Genomic DNA, 19,039 nt, shown 5'->3' on the forward strand with positions numbered 1-19,039 from the left:
AGAAGGTGGTCAGTCATGATAAAATAACATCTAATTGAAAAACATTAAATGTGAGGCGGGAGGCCTGGGTCCCAAGGCTCCTGCCTCACATTTAAAGAGGCAGCATAGAAAAAAAATGTTACAGCCACATGGGGAGGTTGAGCAGGGATCAGTGCTGACCCCCGTCTCAATTTGGAGCTCTCACTTGAAGCGGCCCAGACTCCCCCAAAGTTAAAAAATAGAAAAAAGAACACTCATGGAGACTGCCTGCCCCCCTCCCCCCCAAAAGACCATTAATAAAGATTCATGTCCCGATCCTTCAATCCCCACCATCCCCCCCAACAATAAAGATTAGTGTCTCAGTCCCCTAGCCCCTGTACTCCTCTCATCACCCAAAGACCAACAGCATACTGCCCGCCCCACAAAAGCAAAAAAAAAAAAAGATTAGGATCCCAAGATCCAGCCCTGCCCAGATTCCCTCCCCTATTACAATGAGCTGCTTTGCATATGATTTGTATGCATGAATTTTGTAAATGCATGCAAATCAGCTCATAAATAGGAAATTTGATGTTAATAATTTAATGCAGCCAACCAAGAAAGTTGTCAGTCACGTTAACTTCTCCTCCCTAGGAAATGTTAATCTAACGCAGTTCCCGAGGATCCTGTGTTAAATTTAAAGGATCATGAAAAAAACCTCCTGGCATCATAAAGCCAAAAGTTGAATGGGAGTCAAAGCTGACTGGGGCATGGTTTTGGGCACCGGACCTAGGCCATGTGGTACCGACAGGGCTCAGGGCTACGAGGGCTCCCCAACGTGGAATCCATTTCAACATTTTGAGGTTTGGGGGAGTGGGAGGATAGGGTGCCACGTGACACCAATGACCTTTTGGGGGATGAGGGAAGGAGGAGGTACTGGGGGGTTCCCTGTACCCAGTGATTTGGTTTGGCCATTTGGGGGGGATCAGTGCCAGTACTTATTTCTAAGGGTGGGGGTGGGGGTGAGGGAAACAAATTTTATTAATTCAGACAGGGTTGGGAGGCTGGAGTCTCTGTTGTCACACAGCATTGACTTTTATTTTTGGTGGACAAGGCTGCCTCAAGTGGTGGCTTCAGGGTGAGTAGGAGGTCAGAACATGCATACTTTCACTTTGAATATTGCCTAAGGAAAATTACTTGTACATATTCATACCTGCTATTTTTTGTGGGTAATTTTTCTAAGCAAAAATATGTGCACATTTTTGAAAATTCACACAAATCTGCATTGTTCCAAACCCTGCCCCACTCTCATCCCCAGGAACACCTTCATATACTGCGAGTAAAAGTGCGCATCTACAGTGGGCAATTTTTAAAAAGCACATTCCTGCAGGTAAAGCACTGTTTTACTAGAAGAAACAGCTTTGAAAATTACCCTCAAAGGGTCTTGGACACCAAAGTGAAAGAAAAGATCACAGATCAAGTACAGTACAGTAGGGAAGTACATATGGGCAGAATGGGTGGTTCAAATGACTCTTTTCTGAGAACATCTTCTATGTATCCAATATATAAGCATCAACAGGATTATACATAAAGCAGAGTTGCTTACCTGTAACAGGTGTTCTTCTACAACAGCAGGATGTTAATCCTCACATGTGGGTGACAGATAGAGCCCGGCACAGAAAACTTCTGTCAAAGTTTCTAGAACTTTGACTAGGCACGCTGAGCATGCCCAGCATGCCATCATCCATGCGTCCACGTGGGGTCCCTCTTCAATCTCGTAATACAGAATTCACGAAAAAATAAAACAAACTATGAGAAACCCAATTCCGTGTGGTGGTGGGTGGGTTTCCTGAGGACTAACATCCTGCTGTCCTCGGAGAACACCTGTTACAGGTAAGCAATTCTGCTTTCTCCTAGGACAAGCAGGATGGTAATCCTCACATGTGGGTGAATACCTAGCTATGGGCTGCTCCTGTATGAACAAGGAACACACAGCACTTAACTAGGTGCCAACTGGCACAACAAACTAGTGCTGGTGGCAACAGAGGGAGCCAGGCTGAACCTGAAGGTTAGGTATTTCAGGTCACAGGAATGTAAAGGCTCAAAGGGAGCTTTCATTAGGTGGCCCAAGACCACGTTGAGGTTCCAGGAAACTGCAGGGGCCTAAGGGGAAATTTCAGCTGGAGTAGCTCCACATGAAACGACCCACTCAGGCTGCACTGAGATAGGCAATCCATCCACTCCTTGGTGATAGGCTCCAATCGCACTAAGATGCACTCTCACAGAGGTGGTCTTTAAACCAGATTCTGAGAGGTGCAGCAGGTAATGTAACAGCTTAGAGGTAGAACATGAGAATGGATTCGGCCCCTGGCTGTCACACCACGCTGAAAATATCTTCCACTTAAGGTCATAAGACTTCATAGTGGAAGGTTTCCTGGACTCCAGTAGGACCAGAGACACCTCCTCTGAGAGATTTCAACATTCAAGCCATGAGGGACAAGGCTTGGAGGTTGGAATGGCGCAGTATTACCCGATCTTACGTTATGGGGTCCAGGGACCTTCCCAGATGGATCAAGTCCCGCAGGGAAAGATCCTAAAGTGGGAACCAGTTCTGCTGGGGCCAATAAGGGGTGATGAGAATCATGATTCCCTGGTCCTGGTGGCGCTTCTGGAGTGTCCTGGAGACCAGAAGGAGTAGAGGATAGGCGTACATGAGGCCCCTGCTCCAGTGTTGGGCAAAGGCATCCAACCCATCCTGCCCTTCACCCCGGTCTGGGAGTAGAACTGGTCTACATTCCTATTGTGAGGAGAAGCAAAGAGGTCCATATCTGGAGTTCACCAAAGGTAGAAGATCTGGTCTGCTACCTCCTGCTTCAGGGATCACTTGTGCGGTCAGAAGGAGTGACTTAGGCTGTCCGCCAGCACATTCTCCTGTCCCGACAGATATTGGGCTCGGAGAAGGATGTTCAGGGATAGAGCCCACGACCAAATCTGAACTACCTCCTGTCAAAGGAGGAACGATCCCATTCCTTCCTGCTTGTTGACTGTCCGTCTGGATGAGCATGACCTTGCTGGCCAGTTGATCCTGAAATGCCCACAGGGCATAGTGGATCACCTGTAGCTCCAGGAAATTGATCTGGCACCTCAGCTCCTGAGCTGACCACTAACCCTGGGTGGGCGGGTCCCCCACGTGTGCTTCCCAACCCAAATGGGAGGCATCCATGGTGAGCACAACTTGATTGGGGGAAGCCTGGAAAGGAACTCCCACCTCGACAGAGAGTTCCGGAGTGGTGTGTTGACCTGAATTCATGCTCAAAGGTCCTGAGTGGCCTGGCACTCCTGAGACTGTAGGGTTCACTGCACCCTACGCATATGAAGGTGAGCAAAGGGTGTTATATGGACAGTTGCTGCCATGTGCTCCAGCAAGCGTAACGGTGTGCACCAAGACCTGGTGATGCCACGAAATTGTCCCCGCCACAGAAGTCAAGCTAATTACTCTATCCCTGCCAAAAATGCCAAGGCTTGAGTTGTTTCGAACCTGGCAGGTAATTCTGGTCGCCACATCTCAAAAAAGATATAGTTGCGATGAAGAAGGTACAGAGAAGGGCAACCAAAATGATAAAGGGGATGGAACAGCTCCAATATGAGGAAAGGCTGAAGAGGTTAGGGCTGTTCAGCTTGGAGAAGAGACGGCTGAGAAGGGATATGATAGAGGTCTTTAAGAACATGAGAGGTCTTGAACGAGTAGATTTGAATTGGTTATTTACACTTTCAAATAATAGAAGGACTAGGGGGCATTCCATGAAGTTAGTCTCTGACCGTGATCTCACCGGTGCATCTCGTGGCTGCAAGGGTTCCCGAGTCATCGGCAAGGGTTGCATCGGCAGAGCACCAATGAGCAGGTCCAAGTGTTCCAGCAACGGTGCTAGCACGGCCGATGCCAGCTTCAGTAGTGGCAGGTGGCTCAATATCCTGGAGGGCTCGTCTCACCACTAGGTACACCCTGTGCTCCAGCTCCTCCTCGAATGCTGTCGATGACAGTACAGCTTGAGGAGGAGGCGGCGGCGGCGTAACTTGGATCCTCTCAGAGCCCTGAGGGGAACCAGTACCTGGCACAGTATTGGTGGGGTTTGCCTTGGGCCCTTGGCCTCAACGGGCGTTGAGAATGAAGCCGGTGCCTTCCCAAGCTTGGAGCTATGAGAAGGTGGTGAACAATGCTGGTGCTTTCTGGCTTTCCCCTGGTGTTTGGCCCGGTCTTTCCCTGGTGCTGAGGATGATGGTGATGATCCAGACCTAGAGAGGGAAGAAATGGACATGGCATAATCCCCAGCACCTAGCTCTAGCTGGTAAATTGGTGAAGGAGAGGACAAGGCGGGTCCAAAACTTCCGGGGACTTCCTTGCCATGAAGTATCGATGCCCCTGACACCGAGGCCAAGGGATCAGACTTCCTGGCACCAAATAACTTGTCCATCTTATCCAGGCATACTCAACGACCCTTGGGGGTCATCTGAGCATAAAAAGAACAGCCATGCACATCGTGCAAACGCCCCCAGGTACAAGATGCAGACCTCGTGGTGGTCTGTGATGAACGTGGTCCAAGGGCACGAGGGGCAGCAGTGGAACCCGGAGGAAGCAATCGAGAAAAATAACCGCTGAGCGATCAATGGTTGGCGGCCACCGGAGGACGACACTGTCAGTAATCGACTGCAAAGAATGCAATTTACTTACCGCGACGCCTCTAACTAGGGCCGGGAGAGATCGAGGGACCCGGCATGAGAGACATGAGAAGAATAACTAGAATTTAGGATTTCCCAAAGGAAAAAAAATAAGAGTGCGAGCTCCACAACCATGAGGCAATAGCTCCGCGGAAAAGAAGAGACTGAAGAGTGACCCCATGTGGATACTTGGGTAGTAGCATGCTGGGCATGCTCAGAGTGCCTAATCAAAGTTCTAGAAACATTGACAGAAGTTTTCTGTGCCAGACTCCATGTGATGATGTCACCCACATGTGAGGACTACCATCCTTCTTGCTCTAGGAGAATAAATGTTTTATAATGATAAGCATACAGTACTCAGGATACCATGACATTCTTGTAGTTACCTGATAGTATGGACAACATGAGTTAGCCAGACACCAGAGAGTTCAGATTTCATTTCCCAGCCACCATATTGTCTCAGCTCTCCTTCCCCCAGGCTAAAAGGAAGCAAAGCCCCACGGATAAGTTTAACCAGGGACTGCATCACCTCTTGAATCATTCTCTGCAAAAAATATAACCAGTTAAACTGATGAATGTATAAAATGGTTAAAAAGGACAAGCATTGTGATTTGCATTATGTAAGAATGATAATAAAAAAAAACCCTTTTAATCTTCACATTCTCTTCCATTCAAAGTAAGTAGCAAAATAACATCCATAATATTAAAAATATATCATTAAATAAAAACAAAGACAAAAGCAGTGATAGGACCAGCAACAAAAAGTTTTCTCAGTAGAATCACAATATCAAGGACCAAATGCCTGTGTAAAAATGTAGGCTCTCAGTTGTTTCTTAGATGTCTGAAAGCATAAGATAGATCATAATTGAACTGGCAATGTATTCCATAAAGTAGGGACAGCATTCAAAATGGCTCTTTCACATGAACAAACTTTGTAGATGGAATATCTAAAAGCCCCAAATGACTAGACCTTTATTTACGAGAAGGTCAATAAATCTTCAACGGCGAAGAAATGCATAATGGGCTGGATTTTAAGATTTACGCATGGGCGTAGATTTGTTACGCAACCTGGTGCACGGATCAGTCCAGATGCCTGGGTTTTGCCTCCCCACCAGCAGATGGAGACAGAGAAGTTTTGACTGACTTTGCCCTATACCCTCAGGTGCCACCTACAGTCCATCAGTATTATGTGGTATCAAAGCAGAATATCTTAAAAATGAACTAATTAACTAGAACATTGTGAACCTCATACCGGCTATATCCGGTGATAAAAACCAGATTACTATAACCCCAAGTAGGATCAGAACCCTTGAAAAGCTCTGAAAAAACTTTGAAGAATTTGTCTGCAGAGAATATAAAGAAGTATTGAACGAGCAGCCTCTTCGTTATCTGCACGCTAAAAAAGGTGGGACTCTGGACTGATCCGTGGTACTAGAGGAACGAAAATTAGCACAGAACTGAAAATGGTGACCTAGTATGGAAAACCTGAGGAATTTCTGGTGAGCAGCCCGGATGCCGATGTACAAATATGCTTCAGTGAAATCCAGCGATGCTAGATAATCTCCCTTGCATACTGACACAATGACTAGACGCAGCGTCTCCATGCAAAAGCGGGGCACTTGAAGACATCTGTTGACCCTCTTCAAATCTAGAATGGGTCGGAACGTGCCTTCCTTTTTGGGCACCACGAAATAGATGGAATAGCGGCTCCTTTGCTGCTCTACCGGCAGGACTGTAACAATGGCTCCGAGATGTAGTAGACGACTCAAAGCGTGCCGTACCGCCTGACGTTTCTCCTTGTATGAACACAAGGAAACAAGAAAGCGGTCCCGAGGGCACTGAGCAAAATCTAAAGCGTAGCCGTGTCTTATCACACTGAGGACCCACTGGTCCGATGTCAGCTTGGCCCATTCCTCGTAAAACAGAGACAACCTGCCTCCCACCACCGGAACAGAGGAATGGACCAGCCTCATCTCATTGTGCTGACTTGATTCCTGCTGTGGCTTGGGGGATCCCAGATCTGCCAAATTGACGCCCTCGAAAGGATTGTGACCAGGATTGTTGACAGTCAGCACTTTGCCTAGAGGAGGAGCCCGCCAACCAGGAGGACCGAAATCTCAGATTTCCCCGAAAACGAGACTGAGACGAAGAAAAACTTTGCGGCCTAGGTTTATCCTCCAGAAGACGATGCACCTTGTTCTCTCCCAAGCACTGAATCATATCCTCTAAATCCTTTCCAAAGAGCAGTCAGTAGGATAGGGTTACAGGGTCCTCAACCCCTAGCACCCATTGCCTCTAATACCAGGAGGTATGGCCCCACGGGACCTGCTAACCCCCTGAGAGGCTCTAGAAGCTTGCTGCACTCTTCTTGGTGCTTTGTTTTCTTTTTTTTTTTAAACTAAGCCTAGGTAAAAAGAAATCCTAGCTATGCTAACTTTTTTTTTTTTTTTTTTACTAAACTACAGACTGTAGGGAATGCACCTCCACCATCAGCTGAAGACAGAGAAATACTGACGGACTGTACGTGGCACCTGAAGGTATAGGGCAGAGTTGGTCAAAACTTCTCTGTCTCCATCTGCTGGTGGGGAGGCAAAACCCAGGAGTCCAGACTGATCCGGGTACGTACAGGGAACTGGTAATTTCTTTGATGCCTGCATGTTTTAAAATACACTGACTTATGCACGTAAATCCCAATTCACATGAGTAAGTCATACTTAATTTTCACATGTAAAATATATGTGCGTATATTTTTAAAAGATAGGATAAATTCATGTGTTCAATGCATTTATATATGTGCTTTCAGTGCTTACACGCATGTATTTGCGTGTAAGCCTACATATGCGCAGATTTTGTGGATATATGCGTATTTTCTAAAACATGTGTATGTCATACATGTGGGTTATAAAATATATACATGTATATGCCACAGTACATATTTGTTTGAAAGTTATCCTCCCTGAGTACTAAAAGCATGTCAAAATATAATGAGGTCCATATTCAGCACCACTTAGCTGTTTAAGTTTCGACTTATCTGGCTAAGTAGAAGTGGCTGAATATCTGCCCAAGATCAGCGGCCTCCACATAGCCAGTTAGTTAGCTGGCTGGCTAAATGGTAGGAGGGGCAGATGCTTAACTGGGAGTAAATAAGTTAGTTGGATAAATTATCTGGCTAATTCAGATATTATGAGCTAGCCAGATAATTTATTCGGCTAATTCTGGTCACAACGGAGACCTGTCTTAAAGTTAGCTGGATAAACATATTGGGCTAATTTTTATACATCTGGGTATATTTAGCAGTGCAGCTGCGCTGCAGAATACCCCAGCTAAGTTGGTTGGATAGGTTTATCTGGCTAATTAGCTCAACAGGATATGGGCTGAATATGGACCTCATGTTTCAAATTAAGAATATTCTATTTTCTTATTGTTCTGAAAGAAATATTCTAAGGAAATGGTATATTTTACAGATAACTTACCTTGAAGTCATTTTGTCTTTGTCTTGCATTCTTCTTTGATCTTTCTATCTGACCAGATTTTTCGGCAGTCTTACCAAAAAAAAAGAGAAAAAAAGTTAACAAATAGTACGTTCACTAATGTAGCAGAAAATACTTTGTTAAACTGCTGTTGCTCTAACTCTGAAGATTTATGGCAGGCATTTGAGGAAATAAATTTCATCTGCTATTGAACTGGTCCTCAGTCATTGTCATTCTGTAAGTCACTCCAGCAGTAAGCCCAGTCTACAAGAGCCACATTTTAAAGTAATTTTCTTATACTTGCTGACATTAAGATTTCCATTTTTCACTGTTATCCATAGAAGGCTCTGAAAACCCACATGTGGTTTCTGAGTCTATAGGGTACCACTGTCTAGTACTGGTTTTATTAGGGTAAGGATGGTAGGGAGGATTTGTTTCCTGGGGATCATATAGAGGTCGATTTTCAAAAGGTTTCAATGATAAAATTGGTCCCTTTGAAAATGTATACAGGGTTCATCCTAAATTTAGGCACCTGGTGAAAAACAGATTTAGGGCCCTAAAAAAGCAGACAGGTCAGGAAGCACTGTTTCTCCCCTCTTTTCACTTTACAAATTGTCTGGCACATTGCTTTTGTTGTACTGATTTTTATTGAATCTAACATGTTTTTATTTGTTTTTATGACATTATATACATTTCTTGTATCTTGCTCTGGACTATTTGGAGAAGCGAATGACATACTTTAAATAGTGCTGATTTTTAGCAGTGGCACCTAACTTGGGCAGCAAAATCTAGGCGCTGCCAGAGCATTCCTATATCTGACTGCCCTGATCCATCCTACCATCTGAATGTTTAAACTTCCTTGTACAAACCTCCCTCCTACCCACCAGACAGCCCCCCCCCCCCCAATTCCACCCCTTCCCAAATCCTTCTACCAGCTAGAGGTGATGGGGATAAGGGACAGATGATTTTTTAGGGAGGGGCTGGGAGGGGGCAGGAGATTATTATGCCAAGGGGTAGGAGATGAGGAAAGCAAAATTGCTTACCTTGTAATAGGTGTTATCCCAGGACAGCAGGATGTAGTCCTCACATATGGGTGACATCACTGGACGGAGCCCTATCATGGAAAACTTTCTGTCAAAGTTTTTAGAAACCTTTGACTGGCACACTGAGCATGCCCAGCATGCTATGATTCCCTGAGCCACAGGGGTCTCCCTTCAGTCTTGTTTGTAGCAATAAGCTTTAGCCAAAAATAAAATAATAAAACGTATCGGACCCAACTCCGCGGGATGGCGGGTGGGTTTCGTGAGGACTACATCCTGCTGTCCTGGGATAACACCTATTACAAGGTAAGCAATTTTGCTTTATCCCAGGACAAGCAGGATGCTAGTCCTCACATATGGGTGATTAGCAAGCTACGGCTGAATCATTTTGAAGTGAACCAACAGGGAACAACTTGTGTAACAGGCACAATAACTGGTGAACTGTTGGAAAAATAAATGAGGCAGCCTAAAATCACAGCAGGTTGGATGTAGAAGGAATTGGGATTATGGTGGGAACAAGTTCTTTAAGATAGATTGTCTGTAGGTTGAATCTTGTCTTCCTTCTTTGTCCAAATAATAGTGAGCTGCAAAGATATGAAGAGAACTCCAAGTTGCAGCTTAACATATGTCCACTATTGGAACTGAACGATAGTGTGCAACTGAGGTTGACATTGCTCTTACTGAGCGTGCCTTTACTCGCCCTTGGAGAGGAAGACCTGCTTTTTCATAGCAGAACTCTATACAATTTGCTAACCAATTCGAGAGAGTTTGTTTGCCCACTGCTTTTCCCTGTTTGTTTTTATCAAAAGAAACAAAGAGTTGATTGGATTTCCTAATGACTGCAATGCGATCCAGGTAATATGCCAGTGCTTGTTTACAATCCAAGGTGTGCAAAATTCTTTCACCTTGGTGAGAGTGGGCCTTGGAAAGAATATGGGCAAGACTACTGACTGATTCAAATGGAATTCCGTAACTACCTGAGGAAGGAATTTTGGGTGAGTACAGAGTACCACCTAGTCATGTAGGAATTTGGTATAAGGTGAGTATGTGACAAGTGCTTGTAACTTGTGACAAGTACTTGTAACCCTTCTAGCAGATGTAAAAGCTACCAGGAAGAGAACTTTCCATGTAAGAAATTTAAAATCACAGCAATCAATGGGTTCAAAGGGGGAATACATGAGTCTTGTCAGTACCACATTAAGGTCCCATTGGTGGCCGTAATGGAGGTTTTAGATGAAGAAAACCTCTCATAAATCTACTGACAAGGGGTTGCACTGATATAGGTGCATCCCCTATTGTATGATGGTAAGCTGAGATAGCACTTAGATGTACTCTTATTGATGAGGTCTGGAGACCTGTGTCTGAAAGGTGCAAAAGATAGTCTAGTAAAGATGAAGTGGGGCAGGAAAAAGGGTCAATACTTTTCTGCGCACACCATACAGTGAATCTTGTCCACTTAGAACGATAGTTTGTTTGTGGAAGGCTTCCATGAAGCTACAAGCACTTGAGAGACATTGGTTGAAAGATTGAGAGGTTGCAAAATCAAGCTTTCAACATCCAGGCCTTTAGAGATAGGGATTGAAGGTCGGGATGGCGCAACCTGCCCCGATCCTGAGTTATGAAAGTGGGTTCTGTGCGCAGGCGAATTAGTTTCCTGATCGAGAGATCGAGGAATATGGGAAACCACACTTGTCGAGGCCAGTACAGGACTATGAGTATCATGGACCCCTTGTCCTGTTGCAATTTCACTAGTCTTGGTTATTAGCGGTATCAGGGGATACACGTATAGAAGGCCTGAATTCCAGGGGCAAGCAAAGGCGTCCCTGGCACATTTGTTGGTCTGATGGTATAGGGAGCAAAATTTGTCCACTTTGTGATTTAGCTCGGATGCAAAGAGGTCCACTGTTGGTTGACCCCAACATTGAAATATCCTGGTCGCTACTAAAGGATCCAGGGACCACTCGTGAGGTTGGAACTGATGACTGAGGCGCTCTGCAACTACTTTGTGAATGCCTGCCAGATAAGAGGCCCGGAGAAACATTGAATGTGTCAGGGCCCAGTCCCAAATCTGTGCGGCTTCTTGACAAAGGAGATATGAGCCCGTACCTCCTTGTTTGTTCAGGTACCACATGGCAACTGTGTTGTCCGTTTGTATCAGAACAGTTTTGTGGGAAAGGCAGTCCTTGAACGCATGTAATGCATATCATATAGCTCGAAGCTCTAGGAAATTGATTTGAAATGTAGCTTCGAGTTTCATCCAAGTACCTTGAGTTTGGACATTTCCTATGTTTGCTCCCACCCTAAGGTGGATGCATCTGTAGTTAAGTTACTTGCGGAATTGGTTGTTGGAAAGGTAGGCCTGTGAGCAAGTTGTCTATGTTCGTCCACCCGAGGAGTGAGGAGCGTAGTTGTTGAGTTATTTGAATTGGAGATGACCGTGGTTGAATGGCTTGTATCCACTGCGCTCTCAATGTCCAATGGGTGATCCGTATGGCTAATCTGGCCATAGGAGTAACATGAACTGTGGAGGCCATGTGGCCAAGTAGAGTTAGAAACTGATGGGCTGTCGCATGTGTCTGTGTGCGTAGAGATTTCGCTAATGAGGAGAGTGTCTCTGCACGGTCTTTTGGAAGGAAAGCTCTTGATGTTATGGCATTTAAATCTGCTCTGATGAACTGCAACAGGCGAGATGGTATGAAATGGGATTTCTGGTAGTTGATTAGGAATCCCAACGAATGAAGTAGATTGATTGAGCTTGAGAGAGTTGAGAGCTCCCTGCCTTGACTGGCTTCTGATGAGACAGTCGTCCAGGTAGGGAAAAACATGTACACTTTCCTTGTGTAATTGGGCCGCTGCCACCGCCAGGCACTTTGTGAACACTCGAGGCGGCGCTGAGGCAAGCCTGAACGGTAGAACTCGGTACTGGAAATGCTGATGTCCCCAGGAAGCGTAGATTCTTGCGATGAGGAGGGAATATTGGAATGTGAGTGTAAGCGTCTTGAAGATCCAGAGAACAGAGCCAATCTCCTGTTTGAAGTAGAGGTAGCATGGTGCCTAAGGATACCATTCTGAATTTTTCCTTCCGTAGGAATTTGTTGAGTTTCCGGAGGTCTAATATGGGATGCAGTCCTCCTGTTTTCTTTGGAATGAGGAAATATCGGGAGTAGAATCCTTTGCCCTGCTGAGGTCAGGGAACTGGTTCCACGGCCCTGGCTCTCAGAAGGGTGGACAATTCTTTTTGTAGAAGCGTGGAATGATTTTGCACTGTCCAAGACGAGCTGGGTGGAGTATCGTTTGGAACAGTAAGAAAATCCAGATGGTAACCGTGAGATATGATTGAGAGTACCCATTGGTCGGTGGTGATGTGCAACCAATTTTGATGAAAAAAGGCTATCTGGCCACCTACAGATAGAGTTGGTGTCGGATTGGCGGAAAGGCTTCTGTTCTCTGGCGAAATTTCAAAACCCCAGGGGCTGGGCCTGTCTGTGGTAGAGGCTGAGCTCTAGGTGCTCTTGGCTGTTGGACTTGGGCTCTTTGCACAGGTCTTGATGACCTACCACGGGGTGCTGGGGGATAGTATCTCCGTGGTCTGTAATATGGCTTTTTTGATTCTTTCCTGGGAGGTCTAGGTGCAGAAGACTGGGATTCTGGCAGAACAGAGGAAAGTTGTTGTAGAGTTTCCGAGTGCTCTTTGAGTTGTGATACTGCTTCATGTACCTTTTCTCTAACTAGATTATCTCCCATACAAGGAAGGTCTGCGAACTTTTCTTGTATCTCTGACCTTAGGTCTGAGGCCTTCAACCAGGCCCACCTGCGAGCACTAATGCCAGTAGCAGCCATCCTGGATGAAGTTTCAAAACTGTCATAGGCTGCTCTGACCTCATGTTTTCCAGCTTCCAGGCCTTTAAAATGACGCTATTGAAAGAATCCTGGAACTGTTGGGGAAGAGATTCAGATAATTCTTGCAGTTGTTTCCACAGATTACACTGGTACTGCGTCATATAAAGCTGATATGACACAATTCTGGAAACCAGCATTGAGCCTTGGAACATATTTTGTCCAATGGTATCCAAAAATCTGTGCTCCTTCCTAGGAGGATTAGATGAATGTGGCTTGATTCTCTTAGATTTCTTTTGGGCCGACTCCACTACCACAGATTGGTGAGGTAGCAGCGGCTTCTGAAACCCTGAAATGTGCTGTACCAAATAGGTGGCATCAGTCCATTTATTGACAGGTGGTATGGTACAAGGGTGTTCCCATAACCTGTGTTGTAATTGCACTAGCACCTCATGCACCGGTATTGCAAAGACTTCTTTCGGTGGATCCACAAATTGCAAAACTTCCAGTGTTTTCTGTCTGGTATCTTCCTCCGAAACTAACTGGAAAGGGATGGTATCAGCCATCTCTAACAAAAATAGAAAAAGAGAGGTCCTCTGGAGGGGACTTTCTCCTTCCCTCCGGAGGCGAGGGATCTGATAGGACATCCTCCGATGAAGTATTGGTGTCTGCATCATCCCAGGTGTCCGAGGAAGGTCGACGCCGAGGAGTCAATGGAGGATGGAAAGGTGGTATCGAGGGCTTCATCGGTACCCTCGATGGGAGTAATGGAGAGAAAGAAGGTTTGGGATGAGAAACTCCAGAGGGACCTGGTGTTGGTTCAGGCATCGGTAAAGTTTTCGATATCTCTTCCCCTGTAGACCATGGCATCGGAGCATCTATTGGCTGCACCGGAATGGCACCGATAAGAGTGTCCAACATGGCAAGTATTGGCACTAACAGCGACAGATCCGGCATCAGTACAGGCATCGGTGCCGGCGAGGGTGTCGGCATCGGTGATGGACCTGGTGATGGTAATGGAATAGACACCGATGATGGAATCGGCGCTGGCGATGGAATCGGCATCGAAGGTAGAATTGGCGCTGGTGCTGGCATGGAAGGCATCTCTCGGATAGCATCTCAAACCGCCTGGCGGATATATCCATCCAGTTCCGCCCTTAGAGCTGATGATGTCAGAGCAGCTATAGGGAGTGGCAGTGAGGGCGAAACCGGCCTTTCAACAGGTCCATGTGGTGGCACGGTCCCCAGCACCGATATCGGTGGGGATCGCCTGGGAGTCGTAGGCCTCGAGGGCATCGATGACTCATCCCTCCGAGGTTTCTTAGGAGTTGGTTCGATAAGCATCGAAGGAACTCCGGGCATTCTGTCTGAATCTGGATACAGAGGTCTTTGATGGCAATCCAGTGCTTTTGTCGATGCTCGACGCTCTTTGTTTCAATTATCGAGGTAGACTTTATAGACGTCCGAGAAGGGGTTGGAGATGGTTGTTCACCGGATTCGTCCAGATGACATCACGTTTTCAACACCACTTTTTTAACTGCTCCAGTCGGAGACAATTGTGTTGAAGTTGAAGTCAACGGCAGCAATTGAAGATGGAAAAGATGCTCCATCTTTACCATACGCACTCGCCTGCCCTTCAGTTTCATTTCAGCACATTTCGGGCATATCGATATATCGTGTCTCTCGCCTAGACATAGCACACATTCAATATGCGGGTCCGTTATGGACATAGTGCGAGTATAATTCGGGCATTTTTTAAACCCGGTAGCCATGTTGAAGGCCGGACAGCTGTTGACGACCTTCTAACTGGATTTTTAGTTAATGGTATCGACTGGAAAAATTATTTCACTCACCGGTAGTGAAAAAAAAGGGAGACCCCTACGGTGGAATAACTTTTTCCGAAATATTTTTAAGTTTTTCTGAGTGTGAATTTACCACACAGGGCTCCTTACCCGCGAGGCTAACAACCGTGCGGAAAAAAGAAGACTGAAGGGAGACCCTGTGGCTCAGGGAATCATGGCATGCTGGGCATGCTCAACGTGCCAGTCAAAAGTTTCTAGAAACTTTGACAGAAAGTTTTCCGTGATAGGGCTCCGTCCAGTGACATCACCCATATGTGAGGACTATCATCCTGCTTGTCCTGGGATAAAGATAGTTATGCCAGGTAGATGTGAGGGAGACAAGATGATTGTGCAAGCCAAAGTAAAATTGATTTTCAGTTAAGTACAAACCCAAAGTCATATATAGCCTTCAAAGGGGAGAAGTAACCAAAATAAATCCATGGCAAAAATAGGGAAAAAAAGCCGCATACATACAAATTTATACAGTCATCCAGGTTCATTAGAATCATGCTAACACACTTATCTCAAAGCTAAGATTATGGCTTAGCAGGAAATTCCCAATCTAGTCTTACCTTGCAAAATTGCCACTAAATTTTCTGGGCCCAAAAAATAAACTAATTTCCCTAATATGTATTCAGACATTTATAAGAGTTTTCAGGAAATATTCAGCATATAGGGCAGTACTTCTCAACTCAGTCCTCAGGGCATACCTAAGCAGTAAGGATTTCAGGATATCCACAATGAACATGCATGCAAATGATTTGCATACAACGGATGTAGTGCATGCAAATCTATTCCATGCATATTCATTGTGGACAGCCTGAAAACCTGACTAGCTAGGTGCGCCCCAAGGACTGGTTTGAGAAGCACTGATACAGGGATAAAACAACATTACACATTCCAGTAAATCTGCTCCTTTTCAATCATTACTCTACAAACAACTGGGAAAACCCACACTTTCATCTAAAAATCAAGTTTATTTATTAAAGAAAAAAAAATGCAGGGGTCCAATTCTTGTCCAATTCCAGTGCAAAACAAATCACCAATGTGGATTTAGCTACAACTTCTTCCTGAGGTAACTCAAAGATTTGAGTAAGACCTGAACTATCAATTAATGTTGACTATCTCTCTTCAGCTCCTTATTGATTCTTGCTCTGTCTAGCAGTAGAAAGATCGTTTGCCTTTGCAACCTGCAGGAAAGCTTCTTCTGGAATGTTAAGTGCGTCATGTAAACAGGGCTTAAATATCAATGAAGCAATCACGGTCATTTAGGAAAATCAACAAAAAACACAAATTATTTTCCAAATTTTCAACTTTTCTTTTTATTATAAATAAGAAATATTATTTGCTCCTGGAGGAAGAAAACATGCTGCTCAAAAGATCCAAATTCCTAGTATAGTCCTTAGTAATAATCTCTTGGATCACAAGTTGAAACTCAGTTCCCTAATACATAATAATAATTAAAAAAGATTTTCAACACGATCCAAAATGAGATGGGTAACACCTTCCATATTTTTATGAGAGCCATTGACTCTGAAAAAGGTACAGTACTTCTCCACTCTCTTAAGAGGAAAAGTAGTAACAAAAGACAGAAATCAAACTCTGGGTCACGCCTGCATCAATTTTTACTCCCTCAGATGTTGATCACCTACTCCTGCGGCAGGATAGTCATCCTCTGTGCTGTTCCATAGACTTTGCAGATACCAGTTCCAGAGAGCCAAGCAAGAATCTTGCCACCATCAAGGTTTGGGGTTTGAAAGTTCCTTTCCATCTAAGTTAACTGCTAGCAACACTTAGCATTTGTGGGACCACAGTATCTTCCAATCTCTCAGCGATTCCTGCCAATGTGGGGGAGATTCAACCAGTATCAAACTCTGGACGTGTACATGCTGCTAACATTCCAGTCACCCCTCCCAATGATATTCAAGGCTTGCTGCCTACAGACTACCTAACATCTAATGGGTCTGATGTCAGCTGGTGGGATGGAGGGATAAACCCTCACCATGTCTTTCTTCTTCACTAAGGCCTAGATTTACCAATGTCGCAGGGCTCCCTGAATCGCATACTAATGGGGGCGAAGCAGGGGGTGGTCCTGCGCTAGCCGGCAGCAATCGCATCTCCACGGTGCGATTACTGCCGGCGTCGTGCCGAATAACCATACCATAAAAGGTTAGTTATTCAGCGCGAAACTGGCAGCGAAAACGAGGTGTACCTTTCGCTTTCGGTGAAGTCTTCGCAGTGTCAGCCCCGGTGCCGTGCCGACTCCTCCTCTTCCGGGGCTGAAGCCGCCCCAACTCCACCCCGATCTTGGTATCGCACGCGATAAGGGACTTTTCGCATGCGACCCGCTTGGAAAATGATCCCCTATATTGGAGGAGCAAGTCACAATATAAAGATTCAATCAGATCAGGAAGGAGCTAGCCTCCTGGCACTGATGACTCTGGTCATTATGAAACCATTTTCAACTTGGACTGCCTTACTAATGCTTTCTTCTCATTTGCCCATGCTTATGTTCTCTCCTATTTTCCTCATTAGGTGTTGCTTTTGATTTTTTTTAAAAGACACTTTTTTGGCCTTAGTAGGCTCCTTCACAGTACTATTTAACCATGCTAGAAAAGGTTAAGTCTTCTTTGTACCTTTTTGTGGAAATCATTTTCTCTGGGCTTCCAAGATGGTGATTTTAAACAAGCTGCACATCTTTTGCAGACTTTTTGTCCTTGTAATAAAGCCTTTAATGTCCTAACTAGTTTCTTCATTTTATCAGTTCCCCTTTTTAAAGTAAAATGCTTCTGTGATAGTGTTATGTATTTTTCTCCCTCCAAGCATTTATGGCAAATTTGATTGTGTTGTGATCACTGTTGTCAAGTGGTTCCACCATCATTACCCCATGGTCCTGCAATCCAGTGAAAACTAGATCTTAAGTAGCTTCTCCTATCAACAGTGCCAAGATCAGCTGCACCATGATGCAGTAATTTTGGCATCTAAAAACAACTTCCATAGCAAGCACGGAGAAGACATTCATCCAACTAATTTTGGAGTAATCAAAATTTCCCATTATTATTGTGCTTTCAAATTTCATAGTAAATTTAGGGGCCTATTAACTAAACAGTGGTAAAACAGCACTGGAAGAGATGTTTTACTGAAAGTAAAACCTTTGGTGGATTTACTAAATGTAGTGCCCAACTATTGCTATTTAATAAATCTCTGGAAGCTTTTACTTACATTGGCATGGCTTTACATGCTGCCAGCTGTGACAATGCAAAATGGCAGCCCCATCCCAGGGCTGCCATCTTTTAAAAGAGCCACAAAGCTCAAAGAGAGACCCAAAAACCCCTTGTCTCAAAATTGCCTGTAGTCTAGTGGGAAGCCATGACTCCCCTCCCCCCTTTGGCTGTAAAAAAGTTTCTAAGAACATCCTTTAGCTCTGCCCCAGGTTGGAAGCCCTGTTCTCTGTTTAAAAAAATGCACCCCCTTTTCCCCAACTGTCTTGACTCCTCCCAGGCTTACCAGAAAATCCCTGAGGGGGTGTAGGTGAAGCAACAGTAATTCACTTGCTGCTGCCCCACTGGAGTTATTTTTCAAAATGGTGCTGACATGTGGTGAGTCTTAAATATGTTAAATAAATATAGTACTGTATAAACATCAGCCCACTAACATGCATTTTAACAATCTTTAGTAAAAGGGCCCTTAAATGAACAGCTATAGGATACTCAAATTAAAATGCAGGTATTAGTGACAAAGCACTCTCTTTTTCTACCCCTTTAACAATGTATCCATATTTACCGAGTCTACATCCCACCCTTTTCTGGCTTTTGAAGTTGTTTTGGATGTCTGATGGGTTTCAAATTAAAACATTTGGAACCGCAGGAAACTGTGCTGTACTTTCTCAGTGCTGAGATTTTAGTTTGGTATATAAACACTGATCCAACTAATCAAGTTACCTTTAGTAGTTAGATTTTTCATACAACCAAGACCCATAAAGGGGGCTACAAGTAAAACCTCCTTGATTTTAAAAGATGAAACAAAAAGAAGCTCAGGAAGTCACCAGAAACGGGACAGAAATTTAATTCCAAATTAAATTGTTTGACTTTTGTCCTTTGGTGTGTGTGTGAGTGGTGGGTTGTATTTTTTAAAGCCTAGCAGATCCAATACCGAGGTGAAAGATGCATTAAGCTACAAA

General features: G+C 44.7%; 1 protein-coding gene across 1 annotated transcript in view; it reads right to left on the reverse strand.

The window, feature by feature from the left end:
• Positions 1-19,039, reverse strand: part of EXOC2 (exocyst complex component 2) — a 391,656-nt gene that overhangs the window by 184,455 nt on the left and 188,162 nt on the right. The window contains exons 14-15 of the mRNA XM_029590528.1: positions 8,145-8,213; positions 5,058-5,215 (exon numbers count right to left, since the gene is read on the reverse strand). Of these exons, the coding sequence (XP_029446388.1) occupies positions 5,058-5,215; positions 8,145-8,213 (227 nt within the window). The remainder of the gene's footprint in view (positions 1-5,057; positions 5,216-8,144; positions 8,214-19,039) is intronic.

This window comes from Rhinatrema bivittatum, chromosome 2 (assembly GCF_901001135.1).
Source record: "Rhinatrema bivittatum chromosome 2, aRhiBiv1.1, whole genome shotgun sequence".
Lineage (NCBI taxonomy): Eukaryota > Metazoa > Chordata > Amphibia > Gymnophiona > Rhinatrematidae > Rhinatrema > Rhinatrema bivittatum.